Source organism: Ailuropoda melanoleuca, chromosome 11 (genome assembly GCF_002007445.2).
Source record: "Ailuropoda melanoleuca isolate Jingjing chromosome 11, ASM200744v2, whole genome shotgun sequence".
Taxonomy (NCBI): Eukaryota; Metazoa; Chordata; class Mammalia; order Carnivora; family Ursidae; genus Ailuropoda; species Ailuropoda melanoleuca.
Window position 1 is genome coordinate 5,392,349 of NC_048228.1, and position 25,414 is coordinate 5,417,762.

Here is a 25,414-nt window from a genome sequence, read left to right on the forward strand (position 1 = left end):
TTTCTGGGATCGATCCCCACATCAGGCTTCTCCGCTAGGAGCCTGCTTCTTCCTCTCCGACTCACCCTGCTTGTGTTCCCTCTCTCACTGTCTCTGTCAAAATAAATAAATAAAATCTTAAAAAAAAAAAAAACTCCCCCTAATAGAAAGGACACATGTAGGAGAACAGCTCTACATTTGTTTGCTAAGTACTGTTGGGACACAGGGCAAGACATGAAGGTTCTCTGGGCATAGTGGAAAGAACATGGATCTGGAGTCCAGCCTGTGTTCAAATCCCTGCCCCAATACTTACAAGCAGTATGACCTTGGGCAAGCAACATATTTCTGAGCTTCAGCTTCTTCATCTGTCAAATGAAGAGGAAAAGCTTTCTTTTGGTTATTTTGAGGACTAGAAATAATACATGTGGACTCGTCGACTGTGGCTATCCAATAATAATACGAAGTGATGTGTGAGCCTCACTCTGAAGAACAGCAGACTCACCTGGTGGACAAGGGAAGAAGTTGTCATGACCAAAGGTCCAAAGGCATGTGAATCCCCAGTGGATTGAAGAACAGTGAGTGAAAAGACAGTCCCTAAAAAGTAGCCTGAGACAGCTGGTCAGGAACGTTCTATGCTATGCCAAAGAGCTTCAGTTTTATTTTTTAGGTCAGAGTTGGGGGGGGGGCTTAAGTCTGATATAATGTCTGAAACTTCCTCATGTTGTACTGCTCAGTACAGCCCTGAAAATAAACTAGGTTCCAAGACTTGCGGAGAGGTAATCTAGAGGCAACCGTAGGTACAGCTAAGCGCTGAGAGCCTAGGAAGTCTGGCTGATGTAGACACTTTCTTACATCAGATCCTTAAATACTTGGGATTCTCCACTTTTACAGAAGGAAGCGCCAACCTTTCTAAACTTAGAACATGCTATGGGAAGTCTGACTTCATGAAATTTTCTCTGTCTTTAAAACTTCGGTATTGTTTAGGAATTTCAAGTTTTTAGGTAAATATTAACTTGGGACATTTTAAAATGAGCCCCTTTGACGCTTGGGAATCCCTATCAAAGAGAAAGGAGGAGATGACCCATGACTGCTGCTGCGCCATGTGACTCTTGCATAACAGGCCCTAAGGGGGGCTGGGACACGGTGAACCCAGCAAAGGAAAAGGGGATATGAAGCCCCAATGAACCACTCATTGGCCCTCGGGCCAGTGATTAGCTGGAAGTGTTTCTTCATCTTCTTCTTGACCTTTGTAGCGCTCAAAACTGTTCTGGGAATTTGAGTATTCTTTCTATACGTTTTCTAATGTTGTGGGAAACTCTAATAACTGGAGTATAACAAGGTAGTTGGATAAACTACTATGCTATGTTCTATGCCTATACTTTTGAGTGACGGAAATTAGACTTACAAATTGCTTTTTTGTAGTTTAGTACATCAGTGAGATTTCTTTTCAGCATTTAATATATGGGTTTATTACATCCAGGTAACACATAGTTACTTCCACCATCATCTTATCTAGATTTAAAGTACCCCCCAGAAGGCTAGAATGGGCACTGCAGTGCTGTTGAGATGCGGATGTCGGTATGGACTCACGTTTATTTCAGCGTGTTACACATCGATACAGAACAATTACAGATGTGTTTGCATACATGATCTACACTTACATGTGTTTCCTGGCTCTGTCTGCTGAGAGGGCCTGGAAGCAGTGACGCCCCAGCAGCTCCAAGCACACCCAGCACCCAGATCTTGGCTTCTAAATGCCATTTTCCAATAAAAGGAACCACAGCTCCTCAGAGAAATTGCTGCCTCTAGGGCTGGGACAGGGAAAATAAAAGATGAACCTGGGTATCTTATAATGCCAGAAAGTAAGAAGTGCCTGAAAAAGAAGGGAAGAGGCTGGGGGTATGTCAAAGGGACACAGGAGCTAGTGTGAAAGAGCTCCCAGTGGCCAAAACTGGGACAGTTTGAGCAATAAACGAATGTAGTATGGGATTATGGCCAAAGGGTAAAGTAAATATTTGTGAGTTCATATGGATATAAATAAATGGTTGATCAAATAAATTCAGAAGGACGAACTTCCCTTATGGGAGAACTCCAAACAATATATGTGGATACTCCTCCATCCACAAAGTAGAGCTTTATTCCCTATTCCTAGAATGTGGGCTGGACTTATTTCCAAAAAATAGAGTATGGAAAGAGGAAAATGATAACTTTATCATAGAGCAATCTAGCGGACGGCACCTTGACCAAAAATCAAGGTCGACATCAGCAGGACATCACATGCCACCGATGTTATGTGATGAGCAGTGCACTCTGCCTCTGATATTCTTCCTGAAAACTCAGGACTCCAGTCCATTCGTTAGAAAACATAGCAGACGGCTTGAACAGAGGGACATCTACAGAGTGCATGACCAGTGTTCCTCTAAACCGTGAACGCTGTGGAACTAAGGGCTACAGAGAAGACTGTCACATCCAAGAAGAGAGAAGGCGTGGAACAACTAAATGCAGCGTGGCGTCCGCAACTGGATCCCAGCACCGGAAAAGTACCTTAATTCTATCGGCGAGTGTAATTCAAGCCTGTAGTTGAGTTAGTAGTGATGCTAGTGAGTGTCTGAGTTTTCACAGATGTATCATGGATATGCCAGATGTCGCCATTAGGGCAAACTAGGCAAAGGTTTATGAGAGCTCCACAATCTTTGCAACTCATCTGTAAATCTAACATTCAAGATTTTGTAAAAACGCATTTTCAAAAGATTTTATTTATTTGAGAGAGTGAATGAGCACATGAGTGTGTGTGTGGGGGGGGGTAGGTAGAAGGAGAGGGAAAAGCAGGCTCCGCACTGAGCACAGACCCCGAGGCAGGGCTCCATCCCAGGACCTAAGATCATGACCTGAGCCAAAGTCAGACACTTAACCGATTGAGCCACCCAGGTGCCCCTACAATGCATTTTTTAATAAGAGAGCCCCATCGTTATGACTGGGTCCCAGTCCAAGAATTGCTCAGACTGAAGAAAGCCTCACCACTTTAAAAAATTTCACAGAAGTTTATCTCATTCACAAAAACAATAGGATAGTGGTATCCCTTTTTTACACATGAGAAAACTGAGGTGCAAAGTGGTCATTTTTTGAAAATCAAGCAGCAACAGGATTCAACCTTGGAGCTCTCGTCTCTACTCCCATGCTCCTTCACTCCATCACAGCTGCCCAGTCTAAAAATGCCACTTCTGCTAAAAAGGGGTGCAGAACGGGCTCATGAAGAGGCTGAATGAATCACGAGCCAGACTGTTGCTGCAGAGCCGTCAGAATTATTTACTTTCTGTCTGGGGCGCAGGCACATGTGTGCGTGTGTCTTGAATGTCGTGGGAAGGAATTGCTGCATGGTGGTTGAAAGCCCTCATTTCCTGAAACCATGAAGGTAAACAGACCGCTGTAGGGACAAGCAAGACACAAAGACAGACATGTGGGAAGACACCCCATTTAGTGGCCTGAGAGAAGAAGAAAGCAATGAGGAGGTAAGATTCGATGGGAGTGAGCAAATGGTGTCTGATTCATTACAGAGCGCGCTGCAGGTAGGTGGACTTTAAATAGTTTTCAAGTTTTGTCAGCTCTTAATTGGCTGTGTACGTGAGAAGAAAGTGTGCAACGCAGTGTTGTTGACAGCTAGTGTGGAAGGAGCTGGCATGGTTTCCGTGAGGTCGTGTCTCGTGTGTCCACGCTGGGCAGCAACCCGCGCATCTGCTCGAGCGGGGCTTCTTGGGCCATTCTTTAACGAGCACTCAGGCAGAGAGAGGATTCCTTCTTATGGAGGGAGGCGGGGTCTTAGAGCCGTGGTTCCTGAATGTGGCCCAGGACCAGAAGCATCAGCCTCACCTGGGAACTCGTGAGAAGGACAACCTCTGGGCCTTACCCACACCTCCTGAGTAAAACAAACTAACCCTGGGACTAGGGCCCACCCATCTGTCCTAAGAATCCCTCCTGGTGATTCGGATGCCACCTAGCGTGTGAGAGCCGCCGGAGGAGGGGAAGCCTCCTGTCAGGGCGGCATCCGTCGGCAGTGAGGGCCGAGCACAGCGGATAGGGCACACGGACACTCTGCCACAGGAGGGACGCCCACACGCACACCTGGAGCTTCTCCTCCAGGGGAAGTGAACCGGTGTCGGACCTCACCTGGCCCCAGGCTTCAGAGCCAGGAGTTCGAATGTGGCTTCTCCAGCGGCGGGGGAAGAGTGGGAGTACCTTTCTGCGGAAGCAGCAGCTTGTTGTTTTGGTGAGACAGAGCCCTAATCCTTCTAGACAAGAACAGAAAGCTGGGGACAGCCAGGTGGGAGCTCGGGCCGGAGCAGCTGGCTTGCCTGGCTGGGACCTCTGGAGCCTAAGGTGCTTGTGGAAGCAGGTATTCTTGGCGTGCTTCATGTGCGGTCTGGTGCTCATGGAGGAGGAGTTGGTTGCTTCACTCAGACTCTCCTAGGGACATGGGGCTTGGAATGTCTCAAAGCTGAGTCACTGTTGGCTTTGTTTGAAATGTCATGGGGGAGGGCTGAGGCCAAATTTATCAGCCCCCTAGATCTACACATTATTTGTTTCCTCTCTTCTCACCCCACCCTCATATTAATTCAGAAGTCCAGTTTATTCAGCCTGCAGAAATTATTTGTTGGCCAAAAAATGAGGGCAGGGACATCTTCATTAATGTTCAAGTCACCCCCAGTGCTTGGTACATAGTAGGTGCTCAATAAACATTCGTGCATGAATAAATGAATCTGAAATCTACTTTTTTACTCTAACATCATCAGAATTTTTTTTTTTTTGCTTTTCAGTAATTATCGTCCCTTTATCCCATGAGCACACATTATGTACAGTTAAGGCAATAAACAGCTCTGCATTTGCCAAGTATTTTACGATAGTTTCCACATCATCAAACTGTAAAACCAAAACAAGTGTACGATTGTGACTTTTGACTGGCCAGGAATGGAGACGGGAAGACCCTCACTTCATCCATCTGAGTAAGCTCTGTGGACAGAGAGGGGCCCTGGCCGTGCTCGGAGGACAGGAAGTGGGATCAGAAGGCTCTTGTGATTCTCGGTCAACACAGTTCCACAGGCCTATACGCTACGGGGTGCCAGCTCAATCATTTCCATTTGAGGTTGTTTCTTATTTTAATTATCACTACCTTCCCGCTTTGGAGTTGAGAGGCTCAGAGATGCCATAATGCATGATATAATTTTGTTAAGAGGCAAATAATTGCTTCTAAGTATCTTCATGAAGTGCTTCTCAGAGCAGCTTAATAACGTGAGAGAGCTAACTGCATGGTTAGCCGTGGGGATGGTGCTGAACAGACAGCCCAGAACAGAAGCTGGGACCTCGGTGGCAGTCATGGAGTTGTAACTCTCAGTGTCTTGATCCGGAGACTTTGTGCACAGGGCCCAGTTCCATGACGTTAGGGAGGATCTGTCCACAGTGTCCGTGCTGGGCCGGGGGCCGGGTGGGCGCGAGAGGCCGACCTCACTGCAGCAGTGCAACCTCCGGAACAGAGCCATCTCCACGGGGCCAGGTGGCAGGCCAGGCGCCCCGCGGCACTCCACGGGGGTGGATCACCACCGGACTCTGCTCTCTCTGCCCTTCCACCCCTGTGCATGACACGGAAGCTTAATGCTGGCCACCGGGCTCCAAACAAGTACCCAAAACCAGCAAGATGGATTCTGAACACTCATCTGTTGGAGGGGGGGCAGGATTTGTAGGCTTGAGAAGAGATCATCAGCAGATGGCTATGGGAGCTTCCTGGTCTCAGTGGGCTGCCCAGGTGTCTGGGAGGAGGTGAAGCGCATGACGGGGAAGAAGCAGGGAGAGTCGATACACGTGCCACAGGACATCCCGGCCGTTCGACTTGGAGTCAAACTCGAAAGGGAGGATTCTTAGTCTTCATTTGGCTCCACATAAAAGAGTCCTCCATTCTGCAGTGTCCCTTTTCTAAGGGAGAGGGCATGGAATAAGGATTCTGGTACCAGCCCCGAAGGCACAAGGATCGCAGGACCACAAGGACCGTGTGCAGTGCATGACACGCGGACTCACTCAGGGTACTTCCCTGTGACCCGCCACTGAGATGCTCAGCACAGGGGCCTCGGCATTTGTTGTAGCCGTGTGTGTGTGCGCGTGTGCAATGGTCACAGAGTTCTCACTTTTAAAGGGGGAAGATTTTTCTTTTAATGTGCTTCCTGGAAATAGCTTTATTAGAAATTAATGTCATGATCTTTGAAAAGCAGTCTTCCTCCTCTGGCTTTGTGGTTTAGTAAAGTGGAATCCGTTTGACAGCCAGTCTTGAAAATTTTCCTGTGAAACAGGTATTTACTGTCCTATTATTGTAAGAAAAAAGTTCTCTTTCCAAGGGTAACACCAGTTCTGTGTGTCTTCACTTCCCACAACCTGTCCCTCCTGTTGGAGTCATATAGGGGGTAAGCTCCAGGCCCCAGACCCAGAGAGATTACTTGTCTTATGCCTCAGTTCCCTCCTCTGTGAAAAGAGGGTGGGAACAGTACCTACCTCACAATTATTGTGGCGAGTAAATGGGTTAATATTTGTAAAGTGATCAGAATGGTGACTGGCACATGGGAAGCTTACTGTCCCCGGTTAAGAGTTGAGGAAACTGAGGCACTAAAGATTTTGTGCAAAGCTACACAGCTCTTCTGTGGCACATCCAGCTTCTTGTCTGCGTCCTGTCTGGTCCTGGCCCCCCTCTCCAGCTCCACCCTCTGCTCTCCTCTCTGCTGTGGTCCAGCCACCCACCTCCTGCTCCTTGAACACCCTGCTTAGGGCCTTTGCATTTGCTAGTAACTCACCCAGCTCTTGCAGACCTCACTCCTTCTCATTCTGGTCAAACTCAAGTGCCCTCTTTCCTGACTTACCTAAATTCTAGCCCCACCCTATTGTTCCTTATCACATTATCCTGCTTGCTTCCCCTACTAGATCAGGAAGAGGCCTTTTCTGATTGGCTTACTACTAAATATCTGACATAGCGCTATTTAAAATGTGTTGAATAAATATAGGTGCTAATGATTTTAAAATGGTCTTAGCTTCTTTTCTTTTTTTTTATTAGCTGCTTTTCTTATGTATGCATGCCATCCAAATCGTGATATGCATTTGTGCATGCACACCTATGCGGTTGTAAATGCATGAATGTGGAGAAAGAGAGAGTCTAATCTTAGAAATGTGGTGCAGAATCACAGACTTCTCTGAGATACAGTCCTAGCCCCAATGGTAATGACTTGATGTTTTTCTTATGTAGAGGTGAAGCACTTGGTTCTATCGGTCTCAAAAGACTGACACGGGTTAAAGGAAATGTATAAGGGTCTCAGCCAGTGAATGATCAGCAAATAAAATATTTTTCCCCAGTGTTTGGGTAAAACAGATACTACTCTTAAAAAATGTATGCGTATATAATTTATTTATACACACCGTTTATGCACACTGACACACACATCTCCTTTCTTCTACTGATTTAAATTGTACTCATTTATTCGTTCCAGGGGCTTACCTGCCAGATCTCTCCAAGGCTTCCATTGGGGAATTTGGCAAGGAAATGGGGTGCCAGGAACGTGAAACCAGTACTTTAACAGAAAGGGATTTTCTGTTCCTATAGTGGAGAGCTCTGAGCTACTGTACACGCTGCAAGTCTTGTGGGAGGCGTCAGACTCGGTACCATGCTGGAGAAGTCTGGCCTGGACAGACCTCTGTGATTCCGTTAGGCTGATGGCAGTCCTGAAGGCTTGACGAGGCCCCACGTCGACTGCTCTTCTTCCAGAACACAACCTCACTCTCCTCTGTTCTGCCCTAGATAACCAGTTCAGGATGTCCATCCTCGAGCGCCTGGAGCAGATGGAAAGGAGGATGGCTGAGATGACGGGGTCCCAGCAGCACAAGCAGGGGAGCGGAGGAGGCAGCAGTGGAGGGGGCAACGGGACTGGGAACGGAGGAAGCCAAGCTCAGGTACCAGCCTGCATTGACTGTCCCCTTCCATCTTGTATATCTTATTGATCAGGGAGGCAGTGGGTCACAAGTCCTTTGTCTGATACCGCTATCATTCCCAGACTAGTCCTAGGGAGTGCTTCATAATCTTGTGCCCCAAAGCATTAAAATCTGTGTAATAGCAAAGAAGCCTTGACCTGTGTTCTGTCCCAGGTATTGACCTCCTGAAGCCTTAAATCCCTGCTGTTGATCTCAGAATTCACTGCTGTTGCCTGGCAGTGGGAGTTGAGGGATCCAATGAAAAGCAGGCCCAATGGTGACTCAGAGTTCAGTTGGAATCTATTTTGTATTCTGTATTCCTTATCTATTTTAAGTATAAATATGAAACATAATTGAATTCAGTAATTCAGAAGCCTTTTATGAACTCAAGACGACCATATGAGAAGGACCCAGAGAAACTATTTCTGAAATTATTTGGTGGAACAACGTTATCTGTTCCATCCTGTTTCACGTATGCTTTTTCATAAATTCCATGAAGAATTTGCCAAATATAGGGAAATTACTAGATATTTTTTTAGAGTCCTCTTAGTCTTAGAAGCCTTATATAAATTCATTTAGGATCTTCGTTTTGAGAAAATGTCCTGGGCAGAAATTATTTTTCAGGAGACCCTAGAGACAAATTTAAAGGGACAGAGAGTGTTCCTGTCTCTTCTACTGAGTTATTCCCTGCAAACCTCAAGTCAGTCTCCCTTTTTCTCTTCAAGATGAATAATGATTTCCTCTGAACAATTACATTTTTTTCAGTGAACGTTTTGAGTTTTATGGTCCTTGTAAATATCAAATGTTAGTAATACTTTTAATAATAATCCTAGGCAAAAAAAAAAGTGTATTATAGACCACACCCAAGAAATTAACCTCTTTTTCCTCGAGCTTTCTTCTTATTTCTCACCTGTCTTCAGAAGTGAAAAGGAAGGACTTGGCACACAGTAAAATACTGTTAAGGCTACAGTAGGATTCTTTTTCACCTATACTCCTTAATTTTAGGAAAGAAGTAACCCTCGTTTGACGTATCTCATGTCAAATAAGAGATTCCCATGAAAACCTTTTCCTTTCACTAAGAGAGGTCACATGAAAAGAATGGAATATAATGTCTTAACAACCCAGCCCTTGGGTAACGGGCCTACTATGACCGGATCCCACGATAACTGCTGTAGAAGGCCCTTCCGTCATTTATGTCGGCTTCAGTACACACCTGTGTCCACCTTCTGTGATAAAGATGTGGCTGTTTTTGTTAACGCAAAAAAAAAAAAAATTCCCTTCTTGTTCACTGACCTGTAACTTCCACGTGCTTGTGAGTGTGTCTGTTCGGGACGTTGTGGGGCGGCTCTGCCTGGGCCTTTTGAGTCAAGCTCATTCTACCGCAGTTTGGCATCACCCACCTATGCTCCAGCCCTAGCGAGGGTGACATTCTATCTATCATCTGCCTTTTTACTCTTGTAGGCTTTTTTTTTTTTTTTACAGACCTAAAAGTAAAAAAACAATGAGGAGCAACAATATTTCTGTAGTAATTGAATTTTGTGGGCTTTATTACTGGGAAAAAAAAAAAAAACACTTTTTAAATAATTCCAGAGGTAAGACTCAGGCGAGAAGCAGCATTTATGTGGGGGGGAATGTCAGCAGAGGGCTGCCATCACAGAGACTCAGTTTGAGGTGACTGTTGAGGTGAGAAAGTTTGTTGAGGCGACTAAGTTTGATTTTATTTTTCTTGCTTTACAACTGAGTAAGAGAAGAAAGCCACAGTTAAAATTCGTGAATTTCTCTTTTCTGTATTCCTCTATTGTTAATAACACTTAAATGTCAAGATCTCTAATGCTTCCCTCAAAGGACAGGATCATTATTGGATTTTTAAAAGTGTTTCTTTGGGGGAAAAAAGTCTCCTTCTAAGTGACTTAATTGTCCTTAAGGAGGAGTAAGGGAGGCAGAGATCCAGGTGCACCCCCAGATGTAAGAACCGGCACGGCTACCCTGCTTTGTTCTCATACCAGTCCATGGTCTCCAGCGCGTACTTTAACTGGAGGCTGGTGGCACCTTTTTCTTTTCTTTCTTTCTTTTTTCTTTCTTTCTTTTTTTTTTTTTTAGCAGTTATGCTTTCCCTGCGGTGGAGTGACATGGTGTTCATAATCAGAGTGTCAGCTGTGAGAGACAGACTCTGGTGTTCTCAGAGTTACAGAAAATTACCCTGTGCCATGAGCATGGCCACGTGCCGCTGAGCTGAACACAGCACGTTCTAGTCTCTGTTTCATGATGCCTCTCTATGTGCAGTTTGGTGTTTCCCATTCTGGACGGCTAACCGTAAAGCATTTGTTTCTTCTACGTGAAAAGGCTGGCTTGGCAGGGGGAGGCCCTTGGTCATCAGTCGTTAATACGCACTTCCTTTTCCTAGTGCGCTTCTGGCCCTGGGACGCTGGGGAGCTGCTTCGAGAACCGTGTGGTTGTCGTGTGTGAGAAGATGATGAGCCGAGCCTGCTGGGCCAAGTCCAAGCACTTGATCCATTCAAAGACCTTCCGCGGGATGACCCTCTTGCACCTGGCTGCCGCGCAGGGCTATGCCACCCTCATCCAGACCCTCATCAAGTGGCGGTAAGGCCGGGTGTGGACGGCTGCGGGGGCGTCCTCGCTCATCAGCTGGCAGCTTCCTCCTGACCGTTGCACTGGTGGAGAGATATGTGGCCATTCAGTGAGCATGACCATGCCTGTGAGCAAAGGGCTTTCTCTGAGGACAGTTCCCCAGGGAATTTTATGAACTTCTGTCCAAGAAATGTGGACTGAGGTACTAACTAAATGTTGCCCTTCTGTTTCCTCTGGACCACTAGTCCAAACCACCCTATGAAGTGAGGGGCTCTGTTTCCTCACGTCAGGGACATTAGGCGCACACTTCGGTTTCATCTTTGTGGGTTTTGTAACATTCTGGTGTCTCTCTTGAACACTGATTAATTGTGTAGTAATTTCTGGTGCTATTCCTTACAGCACAAAACATGCAGACAGCATTGATTTGGAACTGGAGGTCGACCCCTTGAATGTGGACCACTTCTCCTGTACTCCTCTGGTAAGGAATGGGTTCATTTATTCCCTGAACTCTTCTTCTAAACTGGCCTAGGGATAGGGTAGTGTTTTATGGCCCCATTAAGATTGCCGGCAAGGACCGATTTGTCAGTTGGCAGCAATAGCAAAAGTAGAATATGTTTTTCAACTTGTACTGAGAAAGCTTGCTTTGTGTTGCTATTTTTTAGATGTGGGCATGTGCTCTAGGGCACTTAGAAGCTGCTGTCGTGCTGTACAAGTGGGACCGTCGGGCCATCTCTATTCCTGACTCTCTAGGAAGGCTGCCTTTGGGAATTGCCAGGTCAAGGGGTCATGTGAAATTAGCAGAGTGTCTGGAGCACCTGCAGAGAGATGAACAGGCGCAGCTGGGGCAGAACCCCAGATTACACTGTCCTCCGAGTGAAGAGCCCAACACAGATAGCTGGATGAGCCAGTGGCACAGCGAAGCCATCAACTCTCCAGAAATACCCAAAGGAGTCACCGTTATTGCAAGTACCAATCCAGGTAAATATTCAAAATTATTACATCTCAGAACTCGACAGATTTCCCATTTGCTTTCATGCAGCTACCCTCAGAAAAGTCCATAGGATTTTCACATACATTTAAGGGTTTGGGTTTTTTTTGTTTTTTGTTTTTTTATGTTTCCTATTTTTCTTTGAGCTATGAGAATGCCTACTGCTTCCCCCCTACCCCTCCCAAAAATAAATGCAGAGAGTAGCAAAAAAAAAAAAAATCTATGTCCGTTCAAGAAAGAAACACAAATTTTGGAGGAGGACTATCTGAATACAGCATATGCTGCTGGGGAATATTTAAATGTTAGGGACATGCCTTGAGTTCCGGCTTTGCACTTTGTGTCTCCCAGGCATAGAGAAAGTGTTAATTCTTTAGGATTCCTAATTTTATCACCTGTCCTGACTATCCTTTCTACTGTACTTTTCAGAGCTGAGAAGACCTCGTTCTGAACCCTCTAATTACTACAGCAGTGAGAGCCACAAAGATTATCCAGCTCCCAAAAAGCATAAATTGAACCCTGAGTACTTCCAGGCAAGGCAGGAGAAGCTGCTCCCCACTGCACTGAGTCTGGAACAGCCAAATATCAGGAAGCAGAGCCCTAGTTCTAAGCAGTGTGTCCCCGAGACAATCAGCCCCAGTGAAGGAGTGAGGGACTGCATCCGGGAAACCTCCCCTCCCACTCCAGAGACTGCAGGATTCCAAGCCTCTGGATCTCAGCCTGTAGTAAAGTGGAATTCCAAAGATCTTTACATTGGTGTGTCTACAGTACAGGTGACTGGAAATCCGAAGGGGACCAGTGTAGGAAAGGATGCAGCGCCTTCACAGGTGCGTCCACGGGAACCAATGAGTGTCCTGATGATGGCTAACAGAGAGGTGGTGAATACAGAGATGGGGTCCTACCGCGATAGTGCAGAGAGCGCAGAATGCTCACAGCCCATGGACGATATACAGGTAAGCGTGGACAAGGGAAGCCCGCAGAGGCCACGGTGTCTGTCGTCGCTCCCTCCATCATTACAGCCTGTTCCCCCAGGCCATGTGATTTGCTCATCAGCAAAGGGTTAGAAGTGCAGTCTTATGCGTAAGAATGTTGGAATATCTTCTTTGCCTGGGCCACGTTTTCATCCAGTGACTCAAAAGTTGTGACTAGGGCCTGAACACCAGTGACCTGGGTCTCAGCAGAGCCTTCCTTCTTCACACCAGCTCCTTGGAGCTCACCCAGGGCCCTGTGGTGGTCGTCTGCTTCCCTCCTGGTCCGGGCAGACTGACTTCATATTTTAAGTACGAGTTTAACAAGAGTCATGCCCAATCAGCTAGAACAGGAGGCCTGTGGATAGAATTTGAATGACCTAAGTGATTTGTTGAGCACAGCTGTCATCTGCCATTGTAAAGGCGTATGTGGTGTGAGGCCCTCGAGGTGCAGTGAAATATCCCTAAAGCTGATGATTGTCCTTATAATAAACCTGAAACTCCAGAATTCTGGTGGGGCATTAAACTTGCAATAGATTAAGAGAGTATATACTGCAGTAAACTGGAGGTTAAGCTAATTAGCAGGCAAATTCCATTAAATAAACAGTACTGCATAGGTGAGGACCTAATGAACAGCCAAAGAGTATGAATTTGACTTCCTCTCTTTCCTAGTTCCTGTATGACCCAAAACAAATGTAACAGGGAAAAAACTCCCATGAAAAAATTCAGTGGAGAACCAAGCCTATAGAAATGCCACAGGAGGGAGGGGCCTGGAGAGCCCTTATCCTGCCCAGCATTCCCAGGGAGAGGTCCCATTGCTCAGCGGCTCCTCTTCATCCCAGGGCCCCCTTCCTGTCACCCCTGCTGTTAGCACAGAGAGAGAAGGGTGGGGTGGAGGCTCCATTACTTTACCTGCCAACCATTGCAGTTGTGGGGAGGCCTGCCAGGAAAATCAAAGAATTTGATTGGAATCTTTAAAGGGCCAAATGGTAAATATTTTAGGCTTTGTGGGCCATATAGACTGTCATGACTATTTAATCTGCCTTATAGCACAAAGGCAACCTTATAAAATATTGAATGAATGAGTGTGGCTATGTGCCAATAAAATTTTATTTACACAAACAGGAAGCTGGCTGGATTTGGCCATACCGCATAGCAATACTAAGCAATCTAGGACAATATTTATAAATGTAAACATAGTAAATCACCAGACTGTGAAAGTCAGTGCCATTCACTGGAGCTCTCTGCCGTGGTGGAAACATTCTGCGTCTGTACTGCCCATCACGGTAGCCACTGGCCACTTTTGGTCTCCGTAGCAGAAAACGTAGCCGGTGTGACTCAGGAACTGGATGTCTGATTTTACATAAGTTCGATTAATTTAAGTTTAAATAACCATTGGATGGCAGAGCTTTATAGCAGTTGGCCTTTGCCAAAATGGGATTGATGCAGGAAGTACAAAATAACCTAAAAGTTCTACTTTACATTTTCATTGAGCCTTGAGAGAGTAATATTTTGCTATCTTAAGAGCATCTACCTATGAAAAAGCAACAGTCTCAAGAAGTATTCAGCCAAATGAAAAAATAATGAAAAATAAGTAATACAAGAAATAATGAAGTAATTCGAGCCAGAGTTCATGGAGGAGTGGACAGTAAACCGGTAAAACTGATACGTCTGAGGACTTGATAGTGTGACCGCACGCAAAGGGCACTTGTTAAGAAGGGATGCTTTAAATATAGGAGGAATCCTATTTTAGCACTAATATGCTTATTATTTTAATAAAACTAGGGAGGTAGGGAAATGAAGGTGAAGGGTATTAAAGCAGGGTACTAAAGATCTTACTTGGGGAAGATCGCAGATTTTGTTCCACCTGTATTATTGATAAGTGTAGGCTGAAATAGGCTTGTTAGGAATGTCAGGTTAAAAATGGCATAAATACAGGCTACAGAATTTCTAAGTCATTGAAGAAGGGAATTGGGGCCCATTTGGGAAAAGTTCAGGAATGGTAAAAAGTATAAGTGAAGCAACAGAAATAATAAACAGAAAACGTAATATTGTAGGAATATTTTCAAACATGGTTCATTCCCACTTTGCTAACTAGCAATTCTATTAAAAGATTCTCAGATTGGATTTTTAAAAAGGCCAAACATACTATATGCTGCTTATAAAAGAACTAAAATGAGATGACACAGAGAGAACGAAAAGGACACCATGGGCAAAGATGGAATAGACAAATGAGTGTAAAAAGAAAAAAGATACAAAGTACAATTTAAGGCAAACAGTATGTAGGAATCATTTGTCAAGAAGATACAACCCATCAACAGTTGTGTAACTAACAGCACAGCCTCTGAATACTAAAACAAAAACCAGTGAATACAAAGCAATGTAGAGCCACACTCATAATTGTATGTGAGACTTTTATCTCAGAGTTTGTCAGCGTGAATAGCTATAGAAAGGATGTGAAAACACGGAACAAGGCTATTAGAAAGCTGGCTTTCGTAGGTATATTTAGTATATGTGATGGAGTTAATGCAGGATATGCTTGTATGTAATTACGCAGATGTACATAATTCAAACACTTGGCAAGTATACAGATGATTTCTACTTTCAGATATCCTAGACACATGCGTGAAAATTGCTCATACGTTAGAACACAACGGGAATTTTAAAAAAATCCAAAGCTGCACATTTAAAGGCTATCTTCTCTGACCACAATACAAGAAGTTTAGAAGCAAATGACGTGACTTTTTAGGTCCCACTGCTTAGAATGTTATTGTTTTGTTTAAAGTCATTTAAATGTCCTTGGTTTTGCAGCCAGCACAGTAAAAAGTGTGTGTGGTCGCCCAGCGTGTGGACCGTGTTCTCACACTGATACGTGTTCATAAAATGAAGGACTTTGTGGGGGGGGTGACTGTAAAGTTATAGCCTTCAGTCTCCAGAAATTCCACTTTGCTTTTAATAAAATATTCGAATGCTTTCATGGAAAAGGTATCAGGCTAGGACTTCTTGCTGCTTGAGTCACAAATCAAGGGGCTTACATGGAGGGAAAAGAAAGGCTGCAATATTTTTTTCATTTTTATTCCTATTACAAGAACCATTCTTGTTTGTTGAAAATTTAGAAAACTACCCAAGATAAGTGTTTTTAACAGCTTCATTGAGGTATACATCACATCCCATAAAGTTCACCCCGAGTGTTCCATGTGATGAATGCTAGCGTGTGCAGCTGTGCGGCCATCCCCTCGGTGCCCTTTAGAGCACCGCTGTGACCCCCGGAAAGTTTCCCGTGCCCGTTTGCAGTCATCTCTGCTCGCCTCCCAGCCCTAGGCAACCACCGATCTGATTGCTATCCCCTGAGTTTTGCTTTTTCTGGAAATTTCATATAAACGGCCTCCTGAACTCTGCAGGCTTCCATGTCTGGCTTCTTGCACTTAGGATACTGTTGGGAGGCTCATTCACATTGTAAGATAAGCGTTTTGTCACCTTTGTATGGGTCCTTTCAGAATACTTTCAATTCACTTAAAAGCTTAAACTGCTATTATTTTAATTTCTATTTTCAAGAAACGTGCAAGGAAGTCTTTAAAAACAAGGCCATGTCTCCAAGTCTAATTAAATTTGTGGCAATGCAGACTAAGCTCTGGGGATTCCTAATTCTATCTATTAGGAATGTACTTGGGGTGCAAGTATCAGCCCCCTAACTATAGAGTGGTTTAGTAACAAATGATTGATTTTTCTCACATGACAAGAAGTCCAGAGGTTGATTTGCTCAGTGATGCCAACGGGCCCAGACTTTTCCCCGAACTTTTTGTGCTTTTTGGCGACAATTCTTCTTGATTCTTGTTTCCTTACGGTTACAATGTGGGTGCTGGAACTTGTTTGTAGTCAAGGCAGGAAGAAGAGGGGAAGAGTCAAGGGCACCAATACTGTTCATCAGGAAAGCAAAAGCTTTGCCCTGGAGACGCCTGTGTGGCTCAGTCGGTTAAGCAGACGTCTGCCTTCGGCTCAGGTCATGATCCCAGGGTGCTGGGACTGAGTCCCGCGTCAGGCCCCCTGCTCGGTGGGGAGCCTGCTTCTCCCTCTGCCTGCAGCTCCCCCTGCTTGTTTGTGTTCTCTCTCTCTCTGACAAACAAATAAAATCTTTTCAAAAATTAAAAAAAAAAGTCTTTGCCCCAAACCCCGCAGCAGATGTCTGTAGAGTCTCGTCCAGAAGTGGGTCCCATATCCTCCTCTCAGTGTGCAGGAGGGTGGGAGGTCAAGAAGAGGATTATCTAACTGGTTTGTGTCAACCTTGAGCTGGCCCCTCAGATTGGCTCGCTGCTGCCCTCTACAGGACTGGGGGTCTCTAGGCAAGGCCAAGGTGAGGGGTGACCATCCTTTAGGTAACCTGTAGCATCACCATGGTAACGTGACAACTTGCTGAAGAACTGCCCAGTCACAGTATCATTAAATAGCTTGTCCTAGCTGAACAGAGAGTAGGCACAAGGCAGAAGTTCTCTAAGACTTGACTGAAGGTTTTTGGCCAGACTATGATTTTTGGAGAGAATCAGGTCTCGGCATATTTGGCTGAATGGTATAAAACTTACAGTGATACTGGGGTGCACTGGATTGAGGTAGAAGGCTGCCCACCCTTCTTTTCTCTTCCCAAGGGTGGGGGGGGGCTGGATAACTTCTAAGGTTCCCTCTTAACCTGAGTGTTTGGTGAACTCTGGATTCCAGGTGAACATGATGACCTTGGCAGAGCACATCATCGAAGCCACACCTGATCGAATCAAGCAGGAGAGTTTTGTGCCCACGGAGCCCTCGGCATTGGAAAGAACAGACACTGCCACCATCAGCAGTACCATGAGCTGGCTGGCCAGTTACCTTGCCGATGTCGATCGTCTGCCAAGCGCTACCCAGATCAGGTCAGTGGATGTCCGTGGGTCACTGACCGGCATAAATTCCCAGGCTCAGTGGGAGGCGTGGGAGGCCAATTAGATCTGATGAATGCTGTGTAATAGGAGCCCTCATGAAGGAAGGAAGGAAACATGGGGACAAGTTCCTTCACCACTTTCAGGTCCCTGCTCATGTCCTCACCTCTTCTGTGACTTTTCTCCCCTTGTAGCGCATGTGAGGTCGTGTCCCATGATGTTTCCCCACAATTCAACTGAAGTTTCACGAGGGCCAGACAGCATCTTCAGTGAGTTTAGTATTTAGCATAGTGCTAAACTCATAATAGGTACTCAGTAGGAACTTACTACCTGAAGGACAGTTAAAGTACGGAATTCGTTCAGCAACTTGACTGAATGGAGGCATATTCTTAATAGCGCGCAGTGGCCCTTGTCTCCTTTCTCAGCAGTACGTAATGGGTCGTGCAGATCAATCACCAGTCTCTCTCCCTTGTGTCTCCTCTTGTTTCAGAAGTGCATATAATGAACCTCTAACCCCTTCTTCTAATACCAGCTTGAGCCCGGTTGGCTCCCCAGTCAGTGAAATAGCTTTTGAGAAACCCAGCCTTCCCTCAGCAGCAGATTGGTCGGAATTCCTGAGTGCGTCTACCAGTGAGAAGGTCGAGAATGAATTTGCTCAGCTAACTCTGTCTGATCACGAGCAGAGAGAACTCTATGAAGCCGCCAGGCTCGTCCAGACTGCTTTCCGGAAATACAAGGTAAAGTAGAACAGAGTCCTGATGTGACATTTGTAAGATCAGGGGACACAGACGGAAGTCAGAATCACCCAAACCAAAACTTAAGCATTTTTTTTTTTTTTGCTGAGTCTGTAGAATTGTTATTTGGAATTGTTATGTCACATGAAATTATTAATAATTTTTAGAAGCTTTAGGGAAATTAACCAGTAGGGTGATAGTTATCACCGCCTCAATTTATTCTTGGTGGTGATAATGGATATTTATTATTTAGTCAGTATAGAGGAAGCTGATACTTCTGCCACAGGAATCTATAACCTAAAGCAGGAGTTCTTAAGGGACTGGGACTGACTGTAGGCAGCCCATGAACTCCTGAAATTTTATGCTAAAGCTTGTGTGTGCATTTTTGGTGGGAGACAGTCTGTGGCCTTCCACAGATTCTCAGAAGTGTCTTTGACCACCCCGAGAAGGTGTTAAAAGCCAATAGTCATCGACCCCAAAGTTGGAGTAGTTGGGGTTATATTAGGAAAGACAGTGGAAATCTAGCAGCGTGTCTACAATACCTGATTTGTTAAATACTTGGAAAACGAATATTTTTAGGCCTCCTAACATCCAAATATCATAGTTCTATTTAGAAGCAAGAATCAGAGATTTATTCTGTAAATTCATTTTTCCTAATTTCTACTTATCATTAATTACCACTGTACTTTGGGAAACCTGGGGGGCCTCAGAGAAAGTTACAAATGAGGAGTAATTCTATTTAAGTCTGAAGAAAGTTGACATTTCTTTTACCAAATCATTATTTCTTACACTAAGCCATGTTTTTCCTTCACTTTGCCCTGCAGGGCCGACCCTTGCGGGAGCAGCAGGAAGTGGCTGCCGCTGTCATTCAGCGTTGTTACAGAAAATATAAACAGGTAAACCACAGCTTTGGGTTGCAGTAGGAAGTGCTCCTCATCCAAACAGCAACAGGTCCCCGGGGATTCTAGCATGTGGTCTGGCCAGAGAGCACTGTGTCCAGGACCTGATTCGAACACTGAATTTGGATTACATTGACCAAAAACCAGAGGGAAATGTTCCAGAGCAGAGGGTAAAAAACGAACCAAAAAACCATCTGTAATTAAACTTATGTCACAAAATAATGTCTGTTCAGATTGTCGGCCTTTCGGTATTATGACCCACCTGAGATATTGGTCTGACCAGAGAAAATTCTTTGTCTGAAGTGAGGCAGTGTGTTCCAGTAATTGTATCTGGAGTCATTGAAGAGCTCTAGGGAGTTTGATGTGTTGATCAGAGAAGAGAAATAATGGCAGTTATCTTTGACCTTGACTTATAGAAATTATCTACTCTCAAGCCACGTTTTCTTTTAGCTTCCTTCCTATCCATTTTCGAATGAAGACTTGGAAAAAATATCTCCGAAATATCTTAAGACACCCACAACATCTTAAACGGCTTTTGCATTCCTTAGTTAAGAGATGCAGGAAGAACACCTAAGTGTTCTTTCACGCAGTATAACTGTTTCCAAAACACCGTGTAAGGTTACCTAACTGCTATCACGTGGGAAAGGGAACTAATGTGCATGGGGCCCCGAGGATGTACTAGACCTTGCAGCCCACGTCATCTCATCACATCTGCTCCTTACAGTTACTGGCAATGAACAGTTTTATGTCCTTTTACAATGAAGAGGCTGAGGCTCAGAGAAATTAAGTCAATATTAGATTTTCCTAACCACCTGGGTGGTTAGAAAATATAAAAACTTGCCTAATTGCGTTACACTGGCCCATATGATAAAGTTCAGGCCTGTCGGTAGATTCTAGAACCTTTCAGTGGACGGTGCTCGAGGTGGGTTTTAAACTTTTACTTAAGGAATAATACGTGCTGAGATGTGTAGTCATCAAACAGAAGTGTGGTATTGTGTTCTGTTATGATGCAGGGCTCACTTTGATTTCTGATATAGGTTGCCATGTTCTTGAGTTTCTCTCAGGGTAAGCCCTGCTAGTGAAGGGGGTGGGTTGGGAGGAGTCTTCAGCTTCTAGCCCATTGAGTTCATGATCCCAGAAAATGAAGGTTTATTGTGTAAACGCTGGCACCACGCTACCTGGCTCTGTCCTCATGTTAGTACAAGCAAGACACACAGTCAAAGTTTCAAGTCTGTGATTACAACAGGTATTTATTCCAAAAGATGAGTCTTGGTTTTGGTTTTGTTTTTTAAAATCCCCTCCCAGAGAAGTGTTGTCTACAACCAGGAAAACAGAAGGCATGATTTTTTTTTGAAATATTAACAAGTATAAGACAAGTATTTTGGAAGATGGAAGGCATTAATGTAGCCAGATTGACTTTTTTTTTTTTCCGGTTGGGAGTTTTATTGGTTCTGGTTTTTAATTTCCTTCTATTCAGCAATCTAACATTAATCTTGTATTTTCTGTTTCTCCCCAAGCTGACATGGATAGCCTTGAAGGTAATGACACCCAAGTCCCCTCACAAACCATTCCACCAGAGTCACAAACTTCACACCCATCACCAGCTACAAGAAGGGGCCATTAAGACGTCAGGGTCAGGAAACAGGCGCACTCCCCTTGCCAGACCACCTAACCACAGCGCATCTCTGGGGACCACGTGGTTATTCAGTTGGAGTGGGTTTTGGCATTAAGTCATTGGACATTTTCTTGGCCACGTCAATCTAAAGAATCCATCCAAGCCAATTCCTGTGAGCCCAGCGAGCCATTTAGTGCATTTCCTTTCCTCCTGGTGTGCGTGCCTCACTGTGGCCGGGTAGTTTCTGAATGTGCAGTGCGCACCGGCCAAGGGGATGAAAACCATAGGAGCTCTGTAGGATACAGGCTATCTTAAAATATTTTGGGGCAAATGAAAATGGAAAACAGGTCAGACGAGACTAAAGAGGAATCTTGCACAAGGGTCTTGTGTCTTGAACATTCTGAGAAGTCAGTTCCCTCCCCTCGCTCTAGCTCATACAGGCAGAGATGTACTTAGGCACAGGGGTTTTCTCAGGAGTATTTTTCCCTGTGATGGTAAGTTGCCTTCTTGCAAGCACAGTGCTTCCTTGTGACTTCTTGTCCCCAGAGTCCTATTCTATTTCATTAGCAGTTTGGACATCGCATTTTTTAAATATGGAGAGCTCTGTATTTTTAGTGCCTGGGGACGGAAATGGAGGAGAGCTCATGCCCCCGTGCCTTTATCCCTCCCTCGTGCGGTGCAGCAGGCGGGCAGAGGGCTGCTGGCACCAGCTCCCGAGCAGGCCCCGGTTCTGTGACACTTTTCCCGGTTTCATGGCTTCACCCCTGTGTCGGTCTTATGAGTGTTAATCTTTTGCAGGTTAAATGTCTTAAAGGTGTCAGCGTTTCATGATAAGCCTTGTATTTGGGACCTTGCAACTCAGAAATATGTCCTACGGAGCAGTAGTTAGGAATCAGCTGCTGACTGCTCTTAGCAGGCTTGTGTGTGGTGGTGATTGGGATGCATAAAAAAGGTTATTTTAAAATGTTTCAAAATTGTATAGTAAAGATGAATCTTAAACATTTAGTTGTACTGTCTAAATATGTTTTTATTGTTCCTAAATGTCTACACATAATTGCTATTAAAAAATTTTTTTCAATAAGAGCAAAATATTTTATATTTTGGGGGAAAAGCACATTTAAAGCGATACAATGTCTGAAAGCAACCCGTAAACTAATACTTTGCATTTGGTAGAGGTAGGTGAAAAGGTTTCCTAGTCTGCCTCTTTGATGATTGAACCCAGAACTGAGACTAGGATGATAAAGGGGAAAAAGGCGTTTGTGCCCTTCCCCCCCTCCCCTGGCACGCTCTGAGGGCACAGCGGCGTGTGTGGCCCCTGTTGTTACTGTGTGCTTGTTCTTGTCTCCCTGCAGTATGCACTTTATAAAAAGATGACACAGGCTGCCATCCTTATCCAGAGCAAATTCCGAAGTTACTACGAACAAAAAAAATTTCAGCAGAGCCGGCGCGCTGCTGTGCTGATCCAGAAGTATTACCGGAGTTATAAGAAGTGTGGCAAGAGACGGCAGGCTCGCCGAACAGCCGTCATCGTACAACAGAAACTCAGGTGGGTTGAGCTTTCAGCAGGGTGAAGCTGTCTGGGGAAGAGGGCCTTGGCATCATGGAAAGAACGGCCCTGCCCCGACGTCTGGGGCGACATGCATGTCACGGGGACTTTCTTGACAGACCACTCAAGATGCTGTGACTGCGTGTGGTGATACCGTGCTATCAGTCCATCTTTGTCTGTTTAGCAACTTCTCTCTCCAAGCCTGCCCCCCCCCGCCCAGTTATTTTGGTGGCCCCACCTGACTTCAGCTGGGGTGGGAAGCTGGCAGGACCCAAGTTCCTGCTCAGAGAGGGCACCCCGTTGGGCGGTCTGAATTGCAGTGTCCCTGCATGTGGGATCTCGAAGGCCAGCTAGTTCATCTTTGAGAGTGCGATGGGGACTCTGAGCCCAGTAAGATACGCCAACAGAAGAAGTTCAGCAGAGTATCAGACTCGGGTGAATTAGCTTTGACCCTGAGAAACCCTGTCTCAGGCCGGAATGCCTTCTTCCACAAAACGAGCTCATGAAGGGTTGTGAAAGGACAGCTGAGTGTCACCGTATGTTGGACCCGGGCCCTGTGTCCCTCATGGCCAGGGGAAGGGGCCCCCTCCTTCCTTCTCTGTTGCGGCCCAGGCCTGCCCATGCTGTTGGGTTTGCTATGTGAACTGTTTAATGAAAAGCCCTCTGTCACGGCTCACCTGTTTTCAGCATGTGCACATCAAGCTTCACAGGACCCGTCTCGTGACATTGCTATTCCGGCTTTTTCAGGAGCAGTTTGCTAACCAAAAAGCAGGACCAAGCTGCTCGAAAAATAATGAGGTTCCTCCGCCGCTGCCGCCACAGGTAACCCTTCTCCTCATGTAGACAGTGTGCTCGTCGAGAGCAGTTGAGCAGCCCTGACCCTCCTAACCACGCATGACCGCCTCTGCAGAGCGAGCCCCCGACATTCATCCGAGTAAGCGTCCCGAATCGCGTAGGAGAGCAGAACTCTAACGAGGCACTGAGTTGCTGCTTTGGGAACCCAGGTGCCTGTCTCAGACTACACGGGAAATAGCAAGCCGTGGAGACTCACGCCAGCGACTTTCTGTCTTAATTTGGGTGTGAGGACAGCATAGTGGGACTAGCTTTTAATTCCCGTTTCTCTTTCACCTCTTACTTACATGCGACACTGCAGCGCACTCTTCGCTCCGAGCCCTCCCCGTGCCCGTGTGCGTCCACACAGAGAATAAGCAGAGTTCCTGTTCTCAGGGAACGGATGGAAAACCACCGACTCCCTCCAGGTTTTCTGACTTAGGATTTCTGCTGAATAGAGGGTGCCCTCTGCTGGAGATGTGCAGGAAGGGGACCCCGTCAGAGTTGAGAGGTGCATTTTCAGTGAGGAGAAAACAGGCTCCTGTGATGGGGGCCTTCCTTGGAGACAGGACAGCTTCCCACAAGGCCAGCTAGAAGGGTTTCTCTGTTTCCTCAAATGTGAGCTTCCTTTGTGAATGCTAGGCTCTTCCCTTAGATCTGGGGGGAGCTGTTGAGATTTTTTGGTTTCCTTGATTAGGTGAGCACTCTGGTCTGACATCTGTCCCAGTGGCCTTCTGAGCTGTGTTTCGATGACCCTGTGTGGTGTCATTGCTTCCCGGCACATCAGGAGCCGTGCGCTTTGCAGACCCAAACTCTGCCGCAAGCTCTTTGACGTCTCGTTTCCTCTTCCTATTTCGTTGTACCTAAAGCCTGAGTGTCCAGGTTCAACTTGATTCCACAGAGGTTCCCTTTTACTTCAGTTTTTCTTACTCCTAACCTGTCTGCTTGCCAACTTGGAATCTCTTTTGACTTGGAGACTTAATAGGGGTTAACTGGCCATTTGTACTTTTCCTTCTGTCTGCAAAAGAATTCCTTTCTATGATGTTAAAAGGAAATGTGCGCAGAGCCACACATTAACAATAATAAAAACTTTCAAAAGAATACTCTTTAGGATGTATTTGCAATTCTCTGACTAGAACGCTACTTGAAAGCGGCTAACATACGCCTGCTAGGCCTCAGCAGCACATTCGCTCTCTCCCACGCAGTGAGTGGGGTCTTTTTCCCCGTAATTAGCTAGCCAATGAGATTTCAATGTCGACACTCAACTAGGAAGTCTTGTTAGGAAACGCAGATGAAAATGTGAGCACCTGGACATAATCACATTAGTTCTACAAGCCTTCCCGAGGGCCGGCTCTTCTCGCCAGCTCAGTCCTACCTTTGTCAGCATGACCGTACTTGCAGCCAAATAGGGCAGTTGATTTTCTCCATTCAGTGAGACCTCTGGGCCTTCCCTAGGCCCTTTTCCAGAGGTTCTCACATGTGCTCACACTCCCTCCTTCCTTTTCCTCTCTGACCTGCAAAATGAAAAACAGAGGAAGATTCTATCCAGTCCTGCCGAAACTGCAGTTAATGCCTTCCTGGCAGATTTTATTTGTAAGAAAATTAGCTTTACATTGCTCTTTCTTAGGCCACTTTGAACAAACCTGAATGTTCACAAGTCGCACTTTCCTTGTTTCTCCTAACACCTGTAGGTAGTGCGACCTTGGTCATTATGAGAAAATTGATATAAAGTACCACTCCTCTTCTTTTCTTTCTTGTCCAAAGCTGTGCACTGTGTTTACACTGGGCAAGTTGAGAGGGTAAGCTATTTAAACAAAACATACCTGCATAAAAGGCTGCCCCCCTCCCCAAGAGTAAACCGGGCAAAGGAATCCTTTCACTCTTGTTTTCAGAGCTCTCTTTTTGTAAACCAGTAGGGAAGAAGCTCATGATTACCTTTCTCAGCTTCATATTTTAGCTAGTAGTAAACTCTTGAGGGTGGCAAGAAGGTTTGTTATGAAGAGAACATCAGATCCTGGACTCTGAAGTCCTATTCATTGTTTGGGATGAAATAAAGGCCCCGGGACTGGCTCTCTTCCTTACTTGCCCTGGAATAGTTCAGAGGTTAGGAAAAATGTGCAGGCAAATTTTAATGACCTTTGTACGCCCACTGTGTCAGATCCATAGTCTCTTCCCATCCTCGTGTCCTGAAGACCTGTTGAACCAAAAGTCTGAGCTCCTCTTTTCCCCAGGATGAACATAGCCCTGTTTCCATTTTGGGGTACTGAATATTATTTTAAGAGAAACTGTCATGTGACCTGTCCCTGAGAAGCATTAAAATAGAAACCTCATATGACACCCTCTCAGAAGAGGTAGGTAGGTAATGGCTTCAG

At 45.5% G+C, this 25,414-nt stretch overlaps 1 protein-coding gene across 1 annotated transcript in view; it reads left to right on the forward strand.

Moving 5' to 3' along the window:
- Positions 1 to 25,414, forward strand: part of CAMTA1 (calmodulin binding transcription activator 1) — a 682,439-nt gene that overhangs the window by 644,549 nt on the left and 12,476 nt on the right. The window contains 11 exon segments of the mRNA XM_034671158.1: positions 7,802 to 7,953; positions 10,376 to 10,572; positions 10,960 to 11,038; positions 11,223 to 11,538; positions 11,975 to 12,498; positions 17,224 to 17,411; positions 17,908 to 18,154; positions 18,976 to 19,047; positions 20,568 to 20,588; positions 22,018 to 22,211; positions 22,959 to 23,033. Of these exon segments, the coding sequence (XP_034527049.1) occupies positions 7,802 to 7,953; positions 10,376 to 10,572; positions 10,960 to 11,038; positions 11,223 to 11,538; positions 11,975 to 12,498; positions 17,224 to 17,411; positions 17,908 to 18,154; positions 18,976 to 19,047; positions 20,568 to 20,588; positions 22,018 to 22,211; positions 22,959 to 23,033 (2,065 nt within the window).